Genomic DNA, 20,628 nt, shown 5'->3' with positions numbered 1-20,628 from the left:
TGGCTTCATCAAACACGATGAATCCCGCTGCTGCTGTGTCTGCCACGGCTACTCATATACCCCCTCTTCGCCCAGTCTCTCCAGGTCCTCATCACTCAGACTTCATCCGACAGCAGATTGCGAAGCAGCAAAACAACAACTTCCACTCTTCCTCTCTCAAGATGATCGCCAAATCTGTGAACCGGACTGCTCTGCACCCAGGCGGTGTTCAGTATGTTGACCCTGAGCTCAGCCCTCTTGCCTTTGGTGACAACGCCTTTAACTGACTTGCCTACAGGCCTGGCAAAGGACATACTGAGCTCGAAGAGGAACTCCACGAAACTGCCCACATCGACTACGAGCGTGTCGCTATTGTAAGAAATGCCTCAACCTCCCCCCTGACCACCGGATGGCGGCATCGATCATGTTGCCTGCCATTTCGATTGTCGGCTACGATACACGACATACCAAAGTGCGCCATTTTTCGTTTGCTAATTATATTCCTTCTGTTGTCTAGGTTGCCAACCCCTCCGTTCCTGCCCTCTACGAAGATGCTCTCGTCTACGAGACTGGAACTGCCATCACATCGTCCGGAGCTCTGACTGCATACTCGGGTCACAAAACCGGCCGCTCTCCATCAGACAAACGTATTGTCAAGGAGCCAACCTCCGAAAACGATATCTGGTGGGGACCTGTCAATAAGCCGATGAGTCCAGAGGTATGTGTTTTCTCCTCGTCCCTCCATTTCCTTTCGTGTGCTACATTATTTTGCGGCTTTTTGTCACATATTGTGATGTCGCGTGTCCTTCACGCTTGCATCGGCTCCACCTGTCGGCTGTGTTCCTTGCATATGCGGGTGACCGCAGCACCGGGACTGGTCTTTTTGGTACCACCCTTTCTGCATCAACCTCAGGAATGCGCGATTTTTTGAGAACCACATGGCAGATGGACTGGACTTGAATTCCAGCATCATTCTTTGTCACTCGAACATTGGTTCTCGTCGCTTCCTTGCTGCATTTTCTTTCTTGCACCCGGCTCTCGGCTCTTTCTTCCAGCTTTCCCCGCAATTCGGAATTGGGGTGCAAGTCACGTGCATGACGTAATCCTTAGCTAACCCGATCGGCAGGTCTGGCGAATCAACCGCGAGCGTGCCGTCGACTATCTCAACACTCGAAACCGAATCTACGTGATTGACGGTTATGCCGGTTGGGACGAGAGATACCGTATCAATGTTCGCGTCGTCTGCGCTCGTGCCTACCATGCCCTGTTCATGCGGAACATGCTCATCCGTCCCACCCGGGAGGAACTCGAGCACTTCCACCCCGACTATGTCATCTACAATGCCGGTTCCTTCCCGGCCAACCGCTTCACAGAGGGCATGACCTCGGCCACGTCGGTGGCCATCAACTTCGCCGAAAAAGAGATGGTCATTCTGGGTACGGAGTACGCCGGAGAGATGAAGAAGGGTGTCTTCACCATCTTGTTCTACGAGATGCCCATCAAGCACAATGTCCTGACCCTGCACTCCTCGGCCAACGAGGGCGAAAATGGAGACGTTACTGTCTTCTTTGGCCTGTCGGGCACAGGCAAGACCACCTTGTCTGCTGATCCCAAGCGCCGTCTGATCGGTGACGATGAGCACTGCTGGACGGACCGGGGAGTCTTCAACATCGAGGGAGGCGTAAGTAGATGACTGTTTTTATCCTTCTTCATCAAGCTAATAAAATGCACAGTGCTACGCCAAGTGCATTGGTCTGTCGGCTGAGAAGGAACCCGATATTTTCAACGCCATCAGATTCGGCTCCGTCTTGGAAAACGTCGTCTTCGACCCTACGACTCGTGTCGTTGACTATGACGATGCTACCCTCACCGAGAACACTCGCTGGTAAGTTGCGATTCTCTGGTTGATGTCCACTACATGTTGCTGATTTTTATGATAGTGCCTACCCCATCGAATACATTTCCAACGCCAAGATTCCTTGCATCACCGAGAAGCACCCCTCTAACATTATCCTGCTGACTTGCGATGCCCGTGGTGTGCTGCCACCGATCTCCAAGCTTACCACCGAGCAGACCATGTTCCACTTCATTTCCGGCTACACCTCCAAGATGGCTGGTACGGAGGATGGCGTGACGGAACCCCAGGCGACCTTCTCGTCGTGCTTCGCCCAGCCCTTCCTTGCTCTTCACCCGATGCGCTATGCCAAGATGCTGGCCGAGAAGATCTCCCAGCACAAGGCCAACGCGTGGCTGCTCAACACCGGCTGGGTTGGCGCTGGCGCCACCACCGGCGGCAAGCGTTGCCCACTGAAGTACACTCGTGCCATCCTCGACGCCATCCACAGCGGCGAGCTCGCCAAGGTCGAATACGAGGTTTACCCCGTGTTCAACCTCCACATTCCGAAGTCGTGCCCTGGTGTGCCCTCCGAGCTGCTGAACCCGAAGACCAGCTGGACCGCCTCGGTTCCTTTCCAGGACGAGCTCGTCAAGCTGGCCAAGCTCTTCAACGAGAACTTCAAGAAATACGCCGACCAGGCCACCAAGGAGGTCATTGAGGCGGGTCCGGTTGTCGACTAAATGTGCTAAAAGTCTAGTTTTGCTCTCGCATCCGCAGGATAAGAATGAGTTGCGGCAAGTGAGAGGCTCGAGCATGTCTGGTGTCGTCTGTTTTAGAGTGCATTTCACCTTGCATTCTGCATTATTCCCTGCATTTCTGCTTCCCTGGCGATTTCTGAGCTGCGTCATGTTTGCTGTTTCTGTTTCTAATGGGATATTCATCTGTGGGATTATATATTTGGACAAGGAAAGCCTCTAGGCACCCAAGGTAGTATTTATTGGAACGAATGAAATTTGATAATTTTCCAGATACGTGAGAAGCAATGTTGTAGGCGAGTGAACTTACGCACGTAGAGCGTCACAGCTAGTCTCTATCCTGCTGTCGTTATTCGACGTATGACTACTATAATATATTTCATACCATGGTCAGAGAATCGTCTACACCAACCAATTCCCCTTCTCGTCTTCAAACCCGAATTCCTGATTCGTCCACCCGAGGAGCGTGGTCCCCTTCCCGGGCACATCATACTGCAGGATGTGATCTGAGATGCGGAACTGTCGTATAGTGCGATGCGCCTGGTTCATCGTGTCCATCTCCTCCGGCGTCAACTTCACCAGTCGGATGTTTTCTTCGATGCGCGCCAGCGAGCCGCTTCGCGGGATGACGATGATGCCTCGCTGCACGCACCACGAGAGCGACACCACGGCCGTAGAGCAGTTGTGGTTCTTGGCGATGTCGACGAAGAGGGGGTGTGTGAGGATCTCGTTCGCTTTGTGGCTTCCGAGGGTGCTATCGTACAATCGCTGTCAGTATTCGTTCTGAAAAAGACAAGGCTGTATGTTTGACAGATGGATGTCTACCTCCAACTCATGACTTGAATCCCCCTCGACTGACAGTAGGGCACCAGATTCAAGTTCGGGTTCAGCGCATGCAGCTCCACCTGATTCACGACAGGGACAACAGTGGCCTCTCGCAAGAGCACCTCGAGGAGTTTCTGCGTAAAGTTACTGACGCCAATACTCCTGCACTTCTTCTTGCCCTCCCCTTCAACCAGCTTCTCCATCATCTTCCACGTCTCGACGTACGTGGGCGACTCGTCCAGCATAAGCGGCTTTTTCCCGTCGGGAGTCAGCGCGCACGGCCAGTGCATGAGCAGGATGTCGACGTAGTCGAGCTGCAGCTCGCTCAGCGACCGCTCCAGCGAAGTACCCGGGTCGTGGTGCATGTCGCACCACACCTTGGTCACGACCGTGATCTCCTCGCGCGGCACGCCGCTCGCGCGGATGGCTTCGCCGACGATACGCTCGACGCCGTACAGCGAGGCGGTGTCGATGAGTCGGTAGCCGGTGCGGAGGGCGTGGACGATCGATTCGCGAAGTTTGTCCGCGTCGTCGGTGCCGTAGCGGCCTTGCCAGGTTCCTAGGCCGACGGCGGGAATGGAGGAGCCTGAAGAAGTCAGTCAGTCGTCAGTCGGTCGGTCTTGCGATGATTCTGCACTGAATTGAAGATGGGGACAACAGACCATTGTTCAGCTTGAATGTCGTCTGACAGATCGGTTGTTGCTTGACTGCCATTGTGGACAGAACACAACAATAGTTAACCAGCCCTGATAATGACGCTCTGTGGAGAGAGTATACTATCTGGCTGTCTGTCTGGATGGACGAACTCCACTGCGGGATCTACTAGGTTCCTACCTAAGGTGCGGAGTGCGGAGTATTTAAGCAATAACAACGGTTGGTTACCTCATTTATATAGTTGTGTATGTCCCGCAGTTGTTATCACGATCCAGCGGTGTGTGTGATGTATGTACCTGGATGACCCCACATCGCATCGGAGATTATTCTACTAAAATCCGTCCGGCATTTGGAACTGGCGTCATTCTACGAAGTACGGACTCCGGTACGGAGTACTGTTGGTTGGTTTTCAGACTCTCTCTCTCTTTTCTTTTCTGTCTTGTTTTTTTTTGCTTGCTGTATCTTCCTTATTCTTTCTTTCTTGCGAGTCAGAGTCAGAGGATAAACAAGACAAGATTTGTGTGGTGTGGTGCTCCGAACATAGATAGGCTATCTATGTCAACAAGTACATAGGTCATCTATCTAACATAGATAGTCTGGCTCTATGCAGTCAGCACCTAATAATAATTAGTCCCAGTTCCTGGCGAAGATCTATCTACTGAATGTGTAAACCACTCTGAGTACGGAGTACCTATGTACCTAATCCTACCGTACCTTACCTGTATCAACGGTCTGGCTACTTCCCCACGCACGGCACAACCTTGAGAGCACCGCACTAGGCGGGGTGGTACCTAGGACGGGTCTTTCTCTCAACTTCATGGAACTTGCAGAGAGAAGAAGAATTCTTAATTGATTTATGGATTCATGACATATTATTAACTGAAGTTAAACACACAGTGAACAGCGGTCAAGTACTAACTTTTTTTTTTCACGGGCGGTGGTTTTGTTGGTTTCAGGATCGGGCGGGATATCTAATGATGGTTCCAGATAAGGTGATTAGGGCAGGATTAGATTGATAACTGGGAGCAAGCATGGGGAGATCATTCTGAAGTGCTAATTATCTGGTATTTTTTTTTTAAAAAAAAGAGCTGGCTCGACCTGCGCCTCCTCACAGAAGATGCCTGTCTGTCTGTCCGTCTGTACCCTGTGAAGTGAAGCAGATTTGAACCTTGGTAGTAAATAGCACCTTTGTTGGATGGATACAAAGTGTTCCTCTTCTCCAGATTTGTTTCCATAAGGCCTCACACTCGTCTCGACGTTCTTAAATCCTCGTCGCCCACTAAACAAAGGATTGGTATGGTATGGTATGGTGGTATCCAGCTAATGCTTCCACACCATCCCCAACCGCTGGAAATACGAGAATAACGATCCTCGAGGCACATAGCCCGCATATCTCGTCTGCCACCAGGACGCAAACGACCCTTCGATTGGCCCCAACTCACCAAACCCCAAAGCCTCAATGACAGTAGAACCAAAATGCCCAAGGCGATAATCGTACAGTAGATGGGATGCTCCCGCGCAAAGCCGACGGCTGCTTCGGTGGCTTTTGCGAAGGCTTCCTTAATGGCCGGACCAATCGCAGTAGAAGTAGTGGTGGTAGTGATGCTAAGGCTGATAATGCCCTGCTGAATTGCTTCTTCGAGACGGTCGAGGATCGCCGTGGCGATGGATTCGGTCCATCCGTATTCTCCGACCGTCTCGTCCAGTCATTTCTTCACGTATGCGTCGACCTCATCGGCGGTAAGAATCGTGGAAAGGACACTGTTCGCAATTTCTTCTTCACTGGAAGAACATTTGGTGAAGTTATTATTGGGGATCGCGGTTTTCTCAGCACCCCATCGGTCATCGGACCGTTCGTGTGCACACCCGGTGAGACACTCTAGAATCGACTTGACGAAGTCCATACCGTCGTGATCAGTAGACGATATGAGTGAGGAGATCACAAGGCAGAGTAGAGATGTGATCGTCTTTCTGAAATCTGCAGTCAGAGGAAGTTCAATGTTTTTTTTTAGACTAAGTTTTGTTCACCAGCAGCGGCGGAACTTCAACATCTGTCTGTCTGGACTAGTAGAAAGCAACCGGTAGAAATGCACAGAAGACAGAAGCGAGATGAAGGACGGTGAAGGTGGTGGCAGAGAGGGAGAGAGTGGCAGAAGCAGAAGGTAAAGGAAAGGAAGAAAGGAAGGGCGCGTTTTGTCCCTTCCTTAATATTAATGCCAGCTCAGAAACCTGTCTGCAGCTACCCGTGTCTTCGACGGAATGGGCCGCTATTTTTAGCTAAGGCGATCTTTAGCCACTTGATTTAGGAGGAACTCTGCTAGTATAAAATCTTACTATTAATTTTGAATTGAGGAGATATTATATCTTGATAATACTGCCATAATCAAGAAGCCCTACTTTATATAATGCTATAGTTTGGTATGATCTGAGATATTATGATGACTCTGACCGTATGTAGTAAAAAGTAGGTAGGAAGTAGTAGTTAGTAGGTTTGTGTCAACCGGATGACAGGGGTATCCTTCCCCGAACGCCGACCTCCTCGCTTATGCACGAATTACCGAATCGGGTAATCAATTAGCGCTTGATTTTGATTATTTATAATACAGATTCTTTTTGACTGCTCACAATATCGAGCAATTGCCTATTTAGCTAAAGAAAGGAAAATATGGGCTCAGAAGGGTTATAAATAGGAGTAGGGGTTCAGTTTTCATGTAGATAGGCAGATCAGACGTAGAGCAATCGAGTCAAGATTTTGATTCCTCATCATCGTTCCCGAAGAAGTTGACAGTTTGGCACTATATAACCCGTCTATGTAAAGACCTCAGTTCGAGGTAGTCAAATCTGAATCCAGCGATCTTTTACAAGTAAGGCCTATAAATTACTCTGCTTCCAACTCGATCATCGTCTACCTTTCTAGCTCTAAATCTTCTTCTCATAACTCAATGGAACTAGCAGCATATATGTATACATGAGGCAATTCAGCTTCTTCAGCAAGATAAGAACTACCCATATAGTTCTCTAGCCAGCTTACTGTATGTGCAACAAGAATTCCATGAAGTAACTACATATCATGAAGCAGAATTCTTCTAGAGTCAGCAATATGCCTTTCGGTTTCAAAGATTACGAGGAAGATATTATTACATTATAGACCTAGACACCTCTATGTTTTGCAAATGCTATATATGCGATGTACCTAAATAGACCAAGAAGGCTATAGATGAAGCAAAGGCTTTAGAAGCACGGTGCATTTACAAGCTAGAGAAACCGGCAATTGAAGACAAAGACAGGTATCTGAAGAAGCATTAGAAGTCTGCAGGGATGCAACCGGACATTTCTGTCGACGCAGACAATAAACAATAGAATTTTGCCCAGACTAGAACTCCTAGTATGAAATGAAGGAACAAAGGTGATTAGGAGAAGATCAAGAAGCTGAGGAAACAGGCTGATTTTAAGCCCCAAAAACCAACATGGCCGATCAGCTTCCATCTCCTTCCTTCGTCTTTGGTATTTTCTTGGTTCACGGGTGAGATAACCACCTAGAACTCCTAGGCGCTGACATATATAACGACATGAATAGCGAATATGTGGGGCTTTGACGGGGTGTTCAGAACTTCAGATTCATACAATAGGTGATATTATTTCTCTGGCATAGCTGTGTATCACGGCGTTCCAAAGGTACAGGAAACTTGATTTATTAGTGTCAACCGGAGCTAAGGTGCTGGTCCCAAGTGTGTTTATTAGGTATTATTCTTTTTCCCCCTAATACATAGTTCATTCAGTGTGAGCCCGAGCCAATCTCACGTCAGAGTCTAACTACGAAGCCGAGGAAGTAAGTAGATTCTTCAAAATGCGACTAACCTGACGTAGAGCGATAGATCTCACGTCAGTCTGAGTATGAAGCTGAGGGAATTATTACACGAGGGAATAAGACTAACTCATGCGACATTGATGGTAGAGACAAATTGTTATCATCTGGTATACTCATAGTAAATATTAAATATCCTACCCTACACTATGTTATGATGCTGACGAAATGGTCATCTTCTTCTGAAATGACTATTTTTGTCACAATAGTTTCCTTACTCAGATCTGAGAATCGGAAGGCATGTAAGTCTGGGAGTCGAACTGATAGAATGTAAGATGTCTGTCGCTCATAAAATTGATATATTCTTCGTATAATATCTGCGACTTTTGCGAGCAAAACCATTTGCAAAAAAGCTATAGTCATTCCATTTCCACTTTTATGACCACTACTATGACATCCTTCCATCCTCCCAAGAAACGAGCTCGTGCCGCCACCATCACCGGGCTGGAGCCACCACCTCCTCTGCCTTCTCTGGAAACCTATATCGCCAACATCTTCTACCTCGTCCTCATCCAGGATGACGATGCCATATTCGAAGCAACCTATGAGAAGAACTGGAGTCGGCGTGTGAAAGAGACGTGTGTCTTTACCCCCTTTTCAACCTTCGCAGATGTTAAGGTTCTAATATTTGGTTTACCAGTAAAACGGCAACCCCTTAACTTTCTCAAGTTTCTTCACCTTCGTCCTCGAGACGCGCAAGACGATTTCCGATAGACGCCTTCTCAGTCAGTCGTTTGTTGTGCATTCTAACGATGAGGATGACGATGATACTGGGAGAACTGGCGTAGTGGCGCATACATCGCATTTTTCTGGTGTGAAGGACGGGAAGAATATCACGGGAACGGTTGTCTCAATCTTAAAGGTTGGCTGGCAGGATGGTCGCAGAGTTATCCTGACGGAGAGCTTTGTGCTGGAACTCAAGTAGGCGGGTTGCAGTAATATTATGTACCATCTTACCATCTACGTACAGAGAGAAGAGTATGGATGTTATAGTACTGTATGTACATACATAGGACGTACTCTGAAGAAGGTCGGGTCAATTTTTAACCATTTTAGGAAAAGCTAGGGTTGTCTTGCGATCTCAAAACTTGGAAAATTCGATAAATTAAAACAACCCAAGGACAACCGGCAGGAAGAGACAGGTGCGCAGGAGGTCGCAGTCAGGCAGCAAACTAGCTACCTGACAAGGGTAGTCTGCAGGGATCCCCGCAGGCGAGTATCAACAAGCTCAGTCCCCTCAACTACACCCACAACCGCCAGATCAAGACTTTTTGAAAACCTTCATAACCAGAGCCATTACATCCATTACAGCGACGAAATGGCTGCGCAAACAGTCTCGCAGATGGAGAAGGAATTCCGAGCTCACCGCATGCAACAAATCACCGACGTCTTGGGGACCTCAGTAGATAAATTTCTGAAACAGCCATGGAAGGACCGAAAACAGCTCTATTGCCGTGCCTTGACGGCCAAAGGCTTCCTCTTGATGATAGACCACGAAGCTCTGGACGAAGAGCTAGGGCCGGCGGTGTTACTCTTGCACCAAGAGGACACTGGCAGTCGCCAGTTGACAGAGGAGGCCCAGAGAATCTATTTGTCACGCAACGCCTTTCAGGTCAAGGGCTCTTTTGTTCACGAGCTGCTTGCCCGACGGCGCGATGAAGCTGGCAGCTTTGATCCGAAGCGGTGGGTGAAACGCCTCAGTATCATCCTGTACTGGGAGGATGAAGAGGAGCACCGCGAGCTCGGTAACGCTGAACACGGGGTGGTGACGGAGATTCTACGACTTCTGATGGAATGTGATCGGCTGAGAGATGTGGCCTTCGAGATAGCCGAACACGAGAAGAAGGCCGACCAGTTGTTAGCAGACTTGCTCAACGCTACCCAGCCTAGTCTCCAAGAGCTGGACTGCCGACTGGAGCGAGGAGTCCTGATCTTCGGGGGGAAGGGAGGGGATAACATAGACGGATCTCTCTACGGGGACATGATTCCTCTGCCTTGGTGGGATGAAGAAAAACGGATGATAATGAAAGAGGCCGAAAAGGACTGGGAGAGAGCACTATGCGCCACAGACGATGAAGACTCAGACGATGAAGACACAGAGTAGGCAAGGCAAGCGCTTGTATGTCTCCAGGGGATTGCCTAAAAGATATGCCACTTACCGCAAAAGTAGTGCTATGACACCGGTAAATTGATATATCGAACCTCAGAACAAGACTAAGCAGACGAAAAGCAAAGGCATTTTGATATATCAGGTATCACCAAATCATCAAAATGGATCACCCCGCCTTGATCTGCCGGGCCATAAAACAGCATGGTTGTGAAAGAGTTTATTGGTTGACTGTAGTGTCGATGCAAAGTCTAAGATGACGAATGTCTCAATCAACATATATAACAACCAAAAAATCAACGAATCTGCAATAATGTCGTACGTAGCAGAGTAATAAGTACACAAAGAGGTCACTCAGGGGGATTAAGAAGCCAAGGGTCCCCACGTAGGGGCAATAGGAACTACCACATTGCCGGGAATATTAACCGTGATAGTATCTGGGGGTCCTGATCAATGCCACCAGTTCAGGGTAAGAGAATAATGATAGTTGTGCCCGGAGAAGAAATAGTAGCGCCACGTAGGGTAAGCGTAGTCCCTGGTCGTCGGGCACTTGCAAAAGTTTCATGATATCAAGTAGAAGACGAGAACTTCATGAGGAGCACCTCGAGAATATTCTAGGCATACAAAAAAAAAAAGGAGAGAGATGATCTTTAGAAACATTCCTGGGGAAAACCGTATGTGACGTGATATAATATTATACTATCACGATTCAGAGATATCCATGGGAGTTCGATATTAACTCCACATGAATGAATCACTACTCCTTTCCATGTTATCGCATAGACAACAAAGGATCGGATCTGAGTGCGGGTCTAGAGTAGAATAGAACAATAACGAGGTGGAGCAGAAGCAGTGGTAATGTATACCTCCCTACCTAGGGTTCCTGAGAGTACTACTCCATAAGTAGTGCAGAGCTAGGTGAAATGATAGCCTGTATCATAGCCTACTTGGAAGGCACCTGGGGTAAACGATTATCAGCCCCGGATTTCATCCCGCTCGTGATGTGATCACTTCTCGTCTTGCCGTCTGTCTATCCCGCGTGGGGCCCCAGCCCCATCATGATGACTCTGTAGTTGGACTCGTATTCTGACTCCGTATTCTGCTTCACGGAGGACGGTCCTCCGTAGTCTGAACTCCATGCTTGATTGCCATGATTACTTTCCGATCCCCAGACACTAACGCAGGGCCAATTCCGGGCACCTATTCGGGCCCTATGTTCGGGATGGAGATTCGGAATGGAGACATACTCCCATACACATACAACATCTAGCGGAAGGAGACGATTCTCAGTCTTCGGTCTTCCGATTCGATCCTAATAGTCAGCACTCAACAGACGTCTGAGACAGACTGAGTCTCGTTATTGTTATCCCTTTGAGAAGGAGGCACAGAGGAAACTTGATAAGGACGAGCCAAGATCCGATTCTCGGTTCAACCATCAGGTCCGCTGCACGATTCGGACATATCGCTAGGTGCACGGGGGCCATTGCATCCCCCGGACGAATCGGAATCATTGCGAATGAAGTAGTCATCGTTCATCAGTATTGTTACTGCCGATATTGGGCAGACTTCCATGTTGTCTTCGGAAAATCCCCCCATCTCTGGTAGTCGAGTTCGATGCCGATTCTCGCATTCCACCCTCCCCACAACAGTAGTCCGCCGTCACAATCGGAGGATTGAACCCGGGATCTTGGATGGCTTCAAACAATCGCTAGAAGATAAGATAGTGCGCGGAATCGGATGAAGGGATTATTGCTGACCCGATAACCGAGAGAGTTTTGCCGACTCTATTTCCGAGATACTGGCCCCGGTCGCCCGAAATGAACCCGATAAGAGATGTGGGCAAGGGACATAGACGGGATGATTGATCATTGCTTGGATTCAGAGCCCTTGCAAGGCTCGTTGTTTTGTGATTGCACTTGCATGTCTGCGTAGACACAGACATATAGTTCTCTCGAGACGGAAGACGCCGGAAGAGCGCCAATGGGACCAGGGTCCTTCCGGGCGGTTCTCGTGGGTGCCCAACCAGGGAAAGCGTCGAGAGACCCTGCACTCGGGCGTGACGCCTAACCGAGAAGGGGATGGACGCGATCATGACGTGGGCGGGTCTCCTGCACGGCAGCTGCTCATGTGGGGAGCTCCAGAGAGCAAGGTGAGACTGCTTTGCGACTTCGATTTCTGACTTCTCTACGAGGTCAACCTCTCAGGGACGGAAATATCTCTACGATCAGTCCAGCTGAGAGAATTCACCCCGCGTCTCGATCGACTGGTTCAGGGACTCTGGGGTCATGGTTGCTCATTGGCCAGAAAGCAGAGAACGCTACCCCGCATTTCAAGCAGCATGATCGGATGTACAGGCGATAATCGTAGAGCACGAAGTACCTCCAAGTACCTCTTTGTATAAAGCTGATCGGTGGACGTGCGTCACTGCCATCCACTTGCAGGGCTGGCCCGCCGCATCCTAACTTGCCGTTCCATCCTTTTTGGCTTTTTGCTACCGTCCGTCCTCCCGAAGCCCTCCGTTCGCCTATTCCTCTCCAGTGGAGCCCCAGCGGTATGTCGATTTCCATTATCAAATGAAGCCACTCAAAGTGCCAGTCTGCAATTCCGCCACTGGCAATTCCACTCATCTGGAGACAATCTGGGTGAATAATGGAGCCCCTTCTCTCCCGCTTCTAATCCCGCCTGGAGATGGAGCAACTTTCCCCGGTATATACGAGGTACCTCGAGGTACTTAAAATGTCTATATATCCCACAGCATCCGGGTCGCCCCCTGCTACCCTCTCCGCGTCTCATTTGCTCTGCCAGCTGTCTCCTGCCCAAGCAGAGTGACCACTGACTGTCCTATCCGGAGTTGCAACTGGGATCATTGGTCGCACCTGCCGTAACTTCCCATCCCCTGTTCTCCGTTTCGCTGTGTTTCTGTTGTCCACCTGATATTACGTGGACCAGCATATATACCTGTGTACCAGTGCTTGATTTCATCCCCTCAGCGAGTCTTCATCAGCCAAATCCCTTCCCCGCACTCCTCGTGGTTGTCCTGAGCAAGCACGCGCGTGACTGCGACTGGGCTGGACTGACGATCGTCCTCTCTCCCGTCGCTCTTTCCCTGGGTGTTCCTTCCCAACCGAGCAACCACCCTTGGTGCCTTCCTCGCCAACCCATTAATTGACTTCCTGCTCGTTCTCGTCCCCTCCTTCCTTTCCTCCTTCCCCTCACCTCGGAGACGTGGATCATCTCCCTCTGTCAGACTACTTGTATACCTCTGGATCTATATTCCGCTGCAGCCGTCAATCACAGAGCCTTTCTATTCTCGTGCAGATACCTTCCTTAGGAGCTGGATCTTGTGTGACGTTGAGAAACCAATCTCCGGACAGATTGGACAACAGACAACAGCACCTGGTGAGTTCCATCTCATTTGATCCACTGAATGCTCTGCGGTGGTCTGTCTGGGGAAAAGCACGATGGAAGCAGCCTTATACGCAGATGCATACCATGCCTACGGATGGTAAGCTAACATCATCGTATGCTGAACCTCGAGAAGAGTGCAACCACTAAATCAGAATCGAATTTTCTGTCAATATGGCGTCCAAATCCTTCACAGAGTCCGCCAGCAATGCGGCCAAGTCGGCCAGGGGAACTACCAAGAATGCCTTTGAGAACCCCTCTCAGGCAGCAAACAGCTTCCTGCACCAACCCTACGTGCGAGCCGCTCTCCCCTTCATCAACGGCGGGCTGGCCGGCATGACGGCGACGGTGGTGGTGCAGCCGATTGACATGATCAAAGTGCGCCTGCAGCTGGCCGGAGAGGGCCAACGGACCGGCCCTCGGCCCACTGCGCTCAGTGTCACCAGGAACATCATCGCATCCGGAAAGGTGCTGGATCTGTACACCGGATTGTCCGCCGGTCTGCTTCGACAAGCCGTCTACACCACTGCCCGCTTAGGATTTTTCGACACCTTCATTGGCACCCTCAACCGCCGGGCCGAATCTGCTGGCCGAAAAGTCACCTTCGGTGAGCGTGCAGTTGCCGGACTGAGCGCGGGCGGACTGGCAGCCATGATCGGGAATCCCGCGGATCTGGCCCTCATTCGCATGCAGTCGGATGGCCTGAAGCCGCCAGAGGCTCGCGCCAACTATCGTTCCGTCGTCGATGCCCTGGTGCGGATCTCCAAGAACGAGGGGATTACGTCGCTCTGGGCAGGGTGCCTGCCTACGGTTGTCCGCGCCATGGCCCTCAACCTGGGCCAGTTGGCCTTCTTCTCCGAGTCCAAGTCGCAGCTGAAGGCTCACACGAACCTGTCACCGCAGAGCCAGACCTTCGCCGCCTCCGCGATTGCCGGTTTCTTCGCCAGTTTCTTCTCCCTGCCATTTGACTTCATTAAGACCCGCCTGCAGAAGCAGCAGAAAGACCCCAAGACGGGAGAGCTGCCATACAAAGGAGTGCTGCACTGCGCTCGCAAGGTTGCCCAAGAGGAGGGTTGGTTGAGGTTCTACCGCGGGTTCGGAACATACTATATTCGCATCGCGCCCCACGCGTTAGTTTTGCCCTTCCCCCCACCCTCGCGTAAGCAGAGACTAACCAGTTCTCTCTAACAGGATGGTCACTCTCATCGTGGCCGACTATTTGAACCTCATCACCAAATAAACTCGAAATGGCCAATCTGAAAAAGCTCTGCACTCAGGGTCCACGCTCTCTATCACGACCAACTTTCTTTTGAGATGATTAGCACTATCGTTACCTCCCTTCCGGTTGCGATTCTAGACCGTCTTGGTTCTTCTCCCTTTGCAGCGTGATGATGACCGTCTTTTCATTAGACCGGCATTTCCATGAGGTTCCATCGATTGCTTCTGATCTGTTGCTGCCTCTGTTCAGGCGTAGATTTTTTATGAAATCAAGTGAGCAGGCATCACACTGTACGGAGGCTGGAGTGAAAATGCCGAAAAATCTCCTTCCAGAGTTATGTGAGCGCTGTGGACTGAAGTCTTGAAGACGTGTACGTCTACGAAGCTTTCATGAAGGTGGAGCAAGGTAAAGCCTCGAAACGAAACTTACAGGTCTACGGGTGGATGCTCTCTTTACTCTGCCATCTCGGTTCTCTCCGTGATTTTCTAGGAGACCGAGGGATGAATCTTTGATGCCTTTCCTGCTCTTTGAAGCAGCTCTGCATCTCTGTTTTCTTTCGTTATGCTGGGTTTGTCTGCGTCTGTGTCTGTGTCTTTTTTTGTTCTCTATTATTATATAGTCTTACACGTGGGTTCACGACTAATTGGGTCTGCTTCGTCTTCTCTGGCGTGGCTGATCGTTTGCCATGCCCAACTCTATATGATTCACATGTTCGCTATATGTTTTACGAAAAGCAGGGATGTCCTACGTCTCTGTTTATGAATGCTGGTGGTACGGAGGCTGGACTGGGGATGCAATAGTGTAGTGTTTCAATTCGTCATGGCAATCCACAGGTTTTCATTACACTTGCTAGAGCAATTGAAAGGATGTCCAGATATTAAGGAATTATTATACGATTCAGCTTGTGCTTTCTAGATTATAGGCCAAGATGGTAAAAGATATGCGTGGCTTGTTTCATTTCACTCATCTTCGCTCTCCTCCTCATCATTATAGTGCGACGGTTCTCGTTTGATACTGACTCTCTCCTCACGCTCGATTTCGACCTCATCTTCATCGTCGTCGGAGGCTACCGTGATCCCACTCTTGCGTCCTCCCTTGGTATGTCTCCGTCTGCCAGTCGCCCGGTCAAAATCGTCATCTTCCGCTTCCCGTTGCTGAGCCGCCTCAGCGCGACGGACGCGTCTGAGCAGGACCGGATCACGCTTCAGATCGTTGAGCGTTAGGGTCACGGTGCAGACGGGACACTGGACACAGCGGACGCGGCGGGCGCGGGTTGCTGGTGCACCTCGGGCGCCGCCGCGCGGATCTGGCTCCGCAGGGACGGTCATGGAGCTGCGGTTGATCATGTCCTCGATGGCCTGGCGCTCGAAGCTGTGCGGGCATTTCGTGCTCGTCACGGGGTCCGTGAAGGGGAGTAGGGTCAACGGGCATTTGAGCGAGATGCGCTCGCGCTCGATGGCGATCTCGTCCGAGTTGGCGGGTGATGCGGAGCGCTCGCGGTTTGCCTGGCGTCTTGTTCGCCGTGGCTGTGGTGAAGTCGTGCCATCAGCCGCTGCTGCTGCCGCCGTGCTGTTGGGGTCTTCGAGGTGCGCGAACCACGTCGAGGCGTGTGGCACCGGAGGCATGTCATCTCCGGGGTGTTTGGCTTCGTGGACCATGCGGTAGAAGCCGATGTAGGCGTTGTTGGTTGTGTACCTAGACAGGTATCGTCAGACATGTGACTTTTTCTCTCGTTGCAGCACGGTCACAAAGCCATGGAAGATGGACAAAGATGACGAGGGGTATATGGGAGTAATGCGCACCTCTGTGTCAGCGACAACCTTTGCCATTGGGCATTGTTCTCCGCCAGCTTCTCTTCGAGCTTCTGACTTGGCGGCTGCAGTTCAGCATGTCTGTTGCGTCTCTGTGGACTAGCCTCGTAGTCCTGATCGCTTTCGTTCTCGTAATCGTCGTCCTCGTCGACATCCATCATCTCTTCATCCTCGTCACCATGTCTATGTCTCCTGCTACGTCGTCGACCACCACCTCCGTCGGCTCGCCTTCGCGCTGCTGCTACTCCCCCAGTAGCATCCGCCTCTTTACCCAGTTCCTCCACCACATTCTTCAATCCGTCAAGTTTGACCTCCGCGTCGACCACCTGGCGCATTTGCACCTCCAGCCGTTCCGTCACCTCCTTCACCCTTTCTTCCAATCTGGCAAGCCTGGTGGCTTCCTCATTGTCCTCATCGTCATCTTCCTCGTCTTCATTATCGCTATGGGCCTTCTTATTTCCATCCTCGCTGTCTTCCTCTTCTTCCTCATTATTTTCCTCGTCATCATCGTCTTCTTCCTTTACCGCTTTACTGCGGTTGTTGTTGCCATTTTTCTCCGCTCGTTTCCGCTGCTTCTGCTGCTCGTATCGGACTCGCGCATCGGTCGCTCGCTCGTTCACCTCGCCCGCCGTCTCCGTCAGCTTGTCCGCCGCCTGCTGCAGATGAGTCTTCAAGTGGCGGTACGAGCTCGACTGGAGCAGCGCCGCGAGGGCGCGCTGGCCAGCCGCGTTGAGCGGCGCTGATAGAGGCTCGTACTCTGGCAGGGTTGGTCGCGATGATGACGATGTCGATCCATGATCGTCTCGTCTTTCCTCGCGATGATGTCGAGAGTGTCGGTGTCGTGACGATGACGCGTCTGGGGTAGCCATCGCCGCGGCCGATGCCATTTTTTGGAAGCTCTGACTGTTCTGTTCGATTCCTTCGCCTGCGCACTCCTTTTCGTTCTGTGTAAATGTCGCCTTAGTACGATTCATTAGTTACCACTCAGTTCTGTGTACGTACGTATTGTACAAGTCAAAGATCACTGGTGATCTCAGTGCAATAAATAAAGTACAATAAAAATTGGGGAATTCCTCTCCCCGATAGCGAAGTTTGTTAAGTTAGGTAGTCAGGAAAATGATGCATGCATGCATCCGATAAGATAAAATCGACTCTACTCGACACGCGACGGCGGACGGACGTGTCGTGTGGCCGCTAGTACTGTTTAGGATATACAGTATGTACATATCTTTCCCGACACGGAATGTTCACTTAGGATTCTCGCCCTCTGCTACAGTACTCCGTCAGTGTTATGTCGAGTCGAGGCGGGCGATAAAGATAGAATGATTATATTGTCAGGTAGGAAGAGATCTACGCATTCATTAGTTTTTTTGTTTACGATTTGAAGTCTCAATATAATATTTTTTGGTTTCACTTCCCTTTCTACTACATACATATACTGTACATGTACTGTACATGTACTGTACAAAGCGAGCTTCTTCTTATTCCGCCCCAATCACAAACGCAATGGGTATAAAATGTACCTACTTACTGCATGCCTCGGGCAGCGGGCAGCAGCATTCCTTATCTACACCTTGTAGAAACAAAAGGCGTGGTAGAAGCCTGTGAAAGTAAAGGCGTAAGCGTAAGCATAAGTTCAAAGCTGGAAGTTTAACGCAGGGGAAAACATACTAGCTGCCTCGAGCTCCTCGTCAGTAACCAACAGCGGGCCACCCCCTCTTGCCCTGACCCCCATGCGTTCGCTCAAAGGCCCCAATTCTGGGTCATCTTTCTCTTCCTTCCAGACATCCAAGAATGGTTTGCGGTATTGAAGCTCCAGGTTGTACTCCTGGGTAAGTCTGTTGGCGACGGAGCGATTAGTTACAGAATCAATCTCAGCTGGAAAATGTACCTAGGCAGGAAAGTTGCGCAACTTACGCTCGAAATGCTTCCCATGGCACCACGTACTCCGGAATCCCCTCCACGGCCTCTTCCATGTAGTAGCTATATTTCCAACCGAACGGAGGACGGAAGACCCCATCTTCAGGTGTAGCACCAGGGAATCGCACCCGATAGATACTGTTGCCCCATTCCGGAGTCTCTTCCTCCACCTCACCGTCCTCGGGAGCCTCAGCTTGCCCCTGTTTCTTAGCTTCCTCTCGCGCCTTGCGTCTCTGGTGGAATTCCACCACTTTGGCGCTGATCACGTCGGAGTTGGGTCCTACGCCCAGGAATCGCCCGCCTTTCTTCAGTAGTCCCGCGACATTCTGCAGCATTTGTCGGGCTTTCTCTTCGCTCTCAAAAGCGTAGTGCATCGCGAACATGCTCGCGACCACGTCGAAGCCGCCGCCACCCCACCGGGAGCTCATGAGCGATCCGTTAGGCCCTACGTTAGGGTCGATGCCCACCTGTTGAATGATGCGGATATCGCCCAACCATTCCCCAAAGCAGTCCTTCGGGTAGAATTCGGCGTGAAAGAGTCGATTGCCTCTTCGGCCTCGTGGACCTCGCCCGTTTCTCATGCCGTTGTACCGCTCACGAGCCTGCTCGATGGATACTTCGGCCGGGTCGAGCCCAACATAGAGGTCGACAGGCTGAGGAGCCAGCTGCCATTTTCCAAGATCTCCTCCCTTGCCGCAACCGAGGTCTACCACTAGGAGCCTCTTCTCTTCAATGGGGGGAGGACCGACACTCTCAGCCCAGTCTTTGGTGCCACTCATCCGAGATAGGAATTCCTCGTCGGGAGAGAATTTCTGGATAAGGGTACTCTTGACCCAGTTGTTGAAACTCCGTAGCCCCTTGATTTTACTGTCGGTTTTTCTCCACTCGCGCCCCCTTTCAGGAACGGCATTGTAGTGCTGGCGGACGACGTCCGCCACACCGCGATCCCGCAAGGCTCTCTCGACTTCTTCCTGCTGAGCGCGCTCCCGCTCCTCTTGTCGACGCCTCAATGCCTCTTTGCCTGCTGTTCCCAATCGTGCGCCTCCGCCTGGGCGTTTTCTTTGCCGTGCTTGAGCTTCTGGCGTGGGCGATCGTTCACGGGGTAGCGGAGATGGAGAACGTCTTGGCGATACAGACCGGGAATCCCGTGTTTGGTCATGGCGGATTGGGCTTCGGGAGCGATCTCGACGAGAATATGCTGACGGTGGAGTTGGGCCGCGTTTTCGAAGTTTCAGATGCCGTTCTTCCTGTCGCTTTCGCTTTGACGAGGCTAGTCGTGGTTTGTCCGAAGCAGGCTCCTCTTCAGTCAGTTTTCTTTTCTTTTCATTTGAGGTTCCGTCCGGCGTCTGAGTCTCATCGGCGACGCCATTGTTCCGTGACTCGGTGGCTGGGCTGTCGACCTCATGTCTGGCTTCAATTGAACTAGGAATCTGGCTTTGATCACTTTCCAGGGTGTCGGACTGTTCAGGCATTGCTCCCGGAGGGTGTACAGGTTGAGCCTCGAGGTGAGAGGATTCAAAGTGGTCAGGCTTGACGGAGGGGGTGTGAAGGCGAAAGGATTTTCTAGCCTGTTCCGATGGTGAGTGGTCTCTCGAAACGGCTGAAGCCGAAGCTGGAGGTTGATTTGAGCTTTCACTCTGCTCTGCGCTGCCTTCAATCGCTTCTTGAGGCGTTGAGTGGGGAGCTATCGTAGTCTGCAAATAGTTAAAACTAGGTCTTATGGAGCCCCAAGCGCGCGACGAAACACTGCCGCTCTCCGCTCGATCCACCCAGCGGTGAATGAGCGCGATGTTTATCCAGGATGGGGTTTGCCTACCGAAGCATTAATCAGATTGGCTGCAGCGTCTGTCTGTTGCCCTGGTGGATGGGCTGAAGCACCGACATGGTCTGTGTCGCGCTTCTCACCTTGGTGGCGCGCATCGCGTTCTGCCGAGCGGTCGAGGTCCTGCTCCTCGGAGACGGTGTAGATATCCCGCGCTGGATCGTACATGGCGAGCGACGCGCGACGGCTGTTTTCCGATGGACACTCCGCCATGAAAGACGATGAAGCCGGGCGATCTTTATACAGATGCCTCTCTGTTTGCATGCGGCATCTCTCTCCGCGACCTCAGGTCGTCACGGCGATCCCTTTCATTGATGCAGCACATCCTGTTCCGGTCTAGCGCCGGCTGCATCTCTGGTTCACCAATAAAGTCCATCAAGATTATTAATCTCTGTTGATCTCCATGCAAACCATCGAGCAGTCTTCTAT

The 20,628-nt window shown here is 51.0% G+C and overlaps 9 protein-coding genes across 9 annotated transcripts; 5 read left to right on the top strand and 4 right to left on the bottom strand.

Annotated features, from left to right (window-relative positions):
- Window positions 1-17: 17 nt before the first annotated feature.
- Window positions 18-2,556, top strand: VTN77DRAFT_3733 (uncharacterized protein; the record flags this gene model as incomplete). Its single annotated transcript, XM_069419714.1, has 6 exons — window positions 18-211; window positions 278-353; window positions 497-697; window positions 1,106-1,660; window positions 1,713-1,864; window positions 1,920-2,556. The coding sequence occupies 6 exons, from the start codon at window positions 18-20 to the stop codon at window positions 2,554-2,556; spliced, it is 1,815 nt and encodes a 604-aa protein (XP_069278304.1).
- Window positions 2,557-2,973: 417 nt separating this feature from the next.
- Window positions 2,974-4,110, bottom strand: VTN77DRAFT_3732 (uncharacterized protein; the record flags this gene model as incomplete). The annotated part of the gene is made up of 3 exons (XM_069419713.1): window positions 2,974-3,325; window positions 3,397-3,982; window positions 4,059-4,110. The coding sequence occupies 3 exons, from the start codon at window positions 4,108-4,110 to the stop codon at window positions 2,974-2,976; spliced, it is 990 nt and encodes a 329-aa protein (XP_069278303.1).
- Window positions 4,111-5,370: 1,260 nt separating this feature from the next.
- On the bottom strand, window positions 5,371-5,954 carry VTN77DRAFT_3731 (uncharacterized protein; the record flags this gene model as incomplete). The annotated part of the gene is made up of 3 exons (XM_069419712.1): window positions 5,371-5,448; window positions 5,493-5,747; window positions 5,769-5,954. 3 exons carry the CDS (start codon window positions 5,952-5,954, stop codon window positions 5,371-5,373), a joined length of 519 nt encoding a protein of 172 aa, XP_069278302.1.
- Window positions 5,955-8,305: 2,351 nt separating this feature from the next.
- VTN77DRAFT_3730 (uncharacterized protein) lies at window positions 8,306-8,840 on the top strand (the record flags this gene model as incomplete). Its single annotated transcript, XM_069419711.1, has 2 exons — window positions 8,306-8,493; window positions 8,585-8,840. 2 exons carry the CDS (start codon window positions 8,306-8,308, stop codon window positions 8,838-8,840), a joined length of 444 nt encoding a protein of 147 aa, XP_069278301.1.
- Window positions 8,841-9,233: 393 nt separating this feature from the next.
- Window positions 9,234-10,019, top strand: VTN77DRAFT_3729 (uncharacterized protein; the record flags this gene model as incomplete). Its single annotated transcript, XM_069419709.1, has 1 exon — window positions 9,234-10,019. One exon carries the CDS (start codon window positions 9,234-9,236, stop codon window positions 10,017-10,019), a length of 786 nt encoding a protein of 261 aa, XP_069278300.1.
- A 1,820-nt stretch (window positions 10,020-11,839) lies between these two features.
- On the top strand, window positions 11,840-12,201 carry VTN77DRAFT_3728 (uncharacterized protein; the record flags this gene model as incomplete). Its single annotated transcript, XM_069419708.1, has 2 exons — window positions 11,840-11,857; window positions 11,905-12,201. The coding sequence occupies 2 exons, from the start codon at window positions 11,840-11,842 to the stop codon at window positions 12,199-12,201; spliced, it is 315 nt and encodes a 104-aa protein (XP_069278299.1).
- A 1,400-nt stretch (window positions 12,202-13,601) lies between these two features.
- Window positions 13,602-14,667, top strand: VTN77DRAFT_3727 (uncharacterized protein; the record flags this gene model as incomplete). Its single annotated transcript, XM_069419707.1, has 2 exons — window positions 13,602-14,557; window positions 14,619-14,667. The coding sequence occupies 2 exons, from the start codon at window positions 13,602-13,604 to the stop codon at window positions 14,665-14,667; spliced, it is 1,005 nt and encodes a 334-aa protein (XP_069278298.1).
- Window positions 14,668-15,605: 938 nt separating this feature from the next.
- On the bottom strand, window positions 15,606-17,344 carry VTN77DRAFT_3726 (uncharacterized protein; the record flags this gene model as incomplete). The annotated part of the gene is made up of 2 exons (XM_069419706.1): window positions 15,606-16,341; window positions 16,449-17,344. 2 exons carry the CDS (start codon window positions 17,342-17,344, stop codon window positions 15,606-15,608), a joined length of 1,632 nt encoding a protein of 543 aa, XP_069278297.1.
- Window positions 17,345-18,024: 680 nt separating this feature from the next.
- Window positions 18,025-20,412, bottom strand: VTN77DRAFT_3725 (uncharacterized protein; the record flags this gene model as incomplete). The annotated part of the gene is made up of 4 exons (XM_069419705.1): window positions 18,025-18,059; window positions 18,129-18,295; window positions 18,375-20,071; window positions 20,194-20,412. 4 exons carry the CDS (start codon window positions 20,410-20,412, stop codon window positions 18,025-18,027), a joined length of 2,118 nt encoding a protein of 705 aa, XP_069278296.1.
- Window positions 20,413-20,628: the final 216 nt, after the last annotated feature.

This window comes from Rasamsonia byssochlamydoides (genome assembly GCF_041956645.1).
Source record: "Rasamsonia byssochlamydoides strain NRRL 3658 unplaced genomic scaffold VTN77scaffold_26, whole genome shotgun sequence".
Lineage (NCBI taxonomy): Eukaryota > Fungi > Ascomycota > Eurotiomycetes > Eurotiales > Trichocomaceae > Rasamsonia > Rasamsonia byssochlamydoides.
Note: the sequence above shows the minus strand (reverse complement) of the source record. Positions and strands in the feature narration are given on the sequence as shown.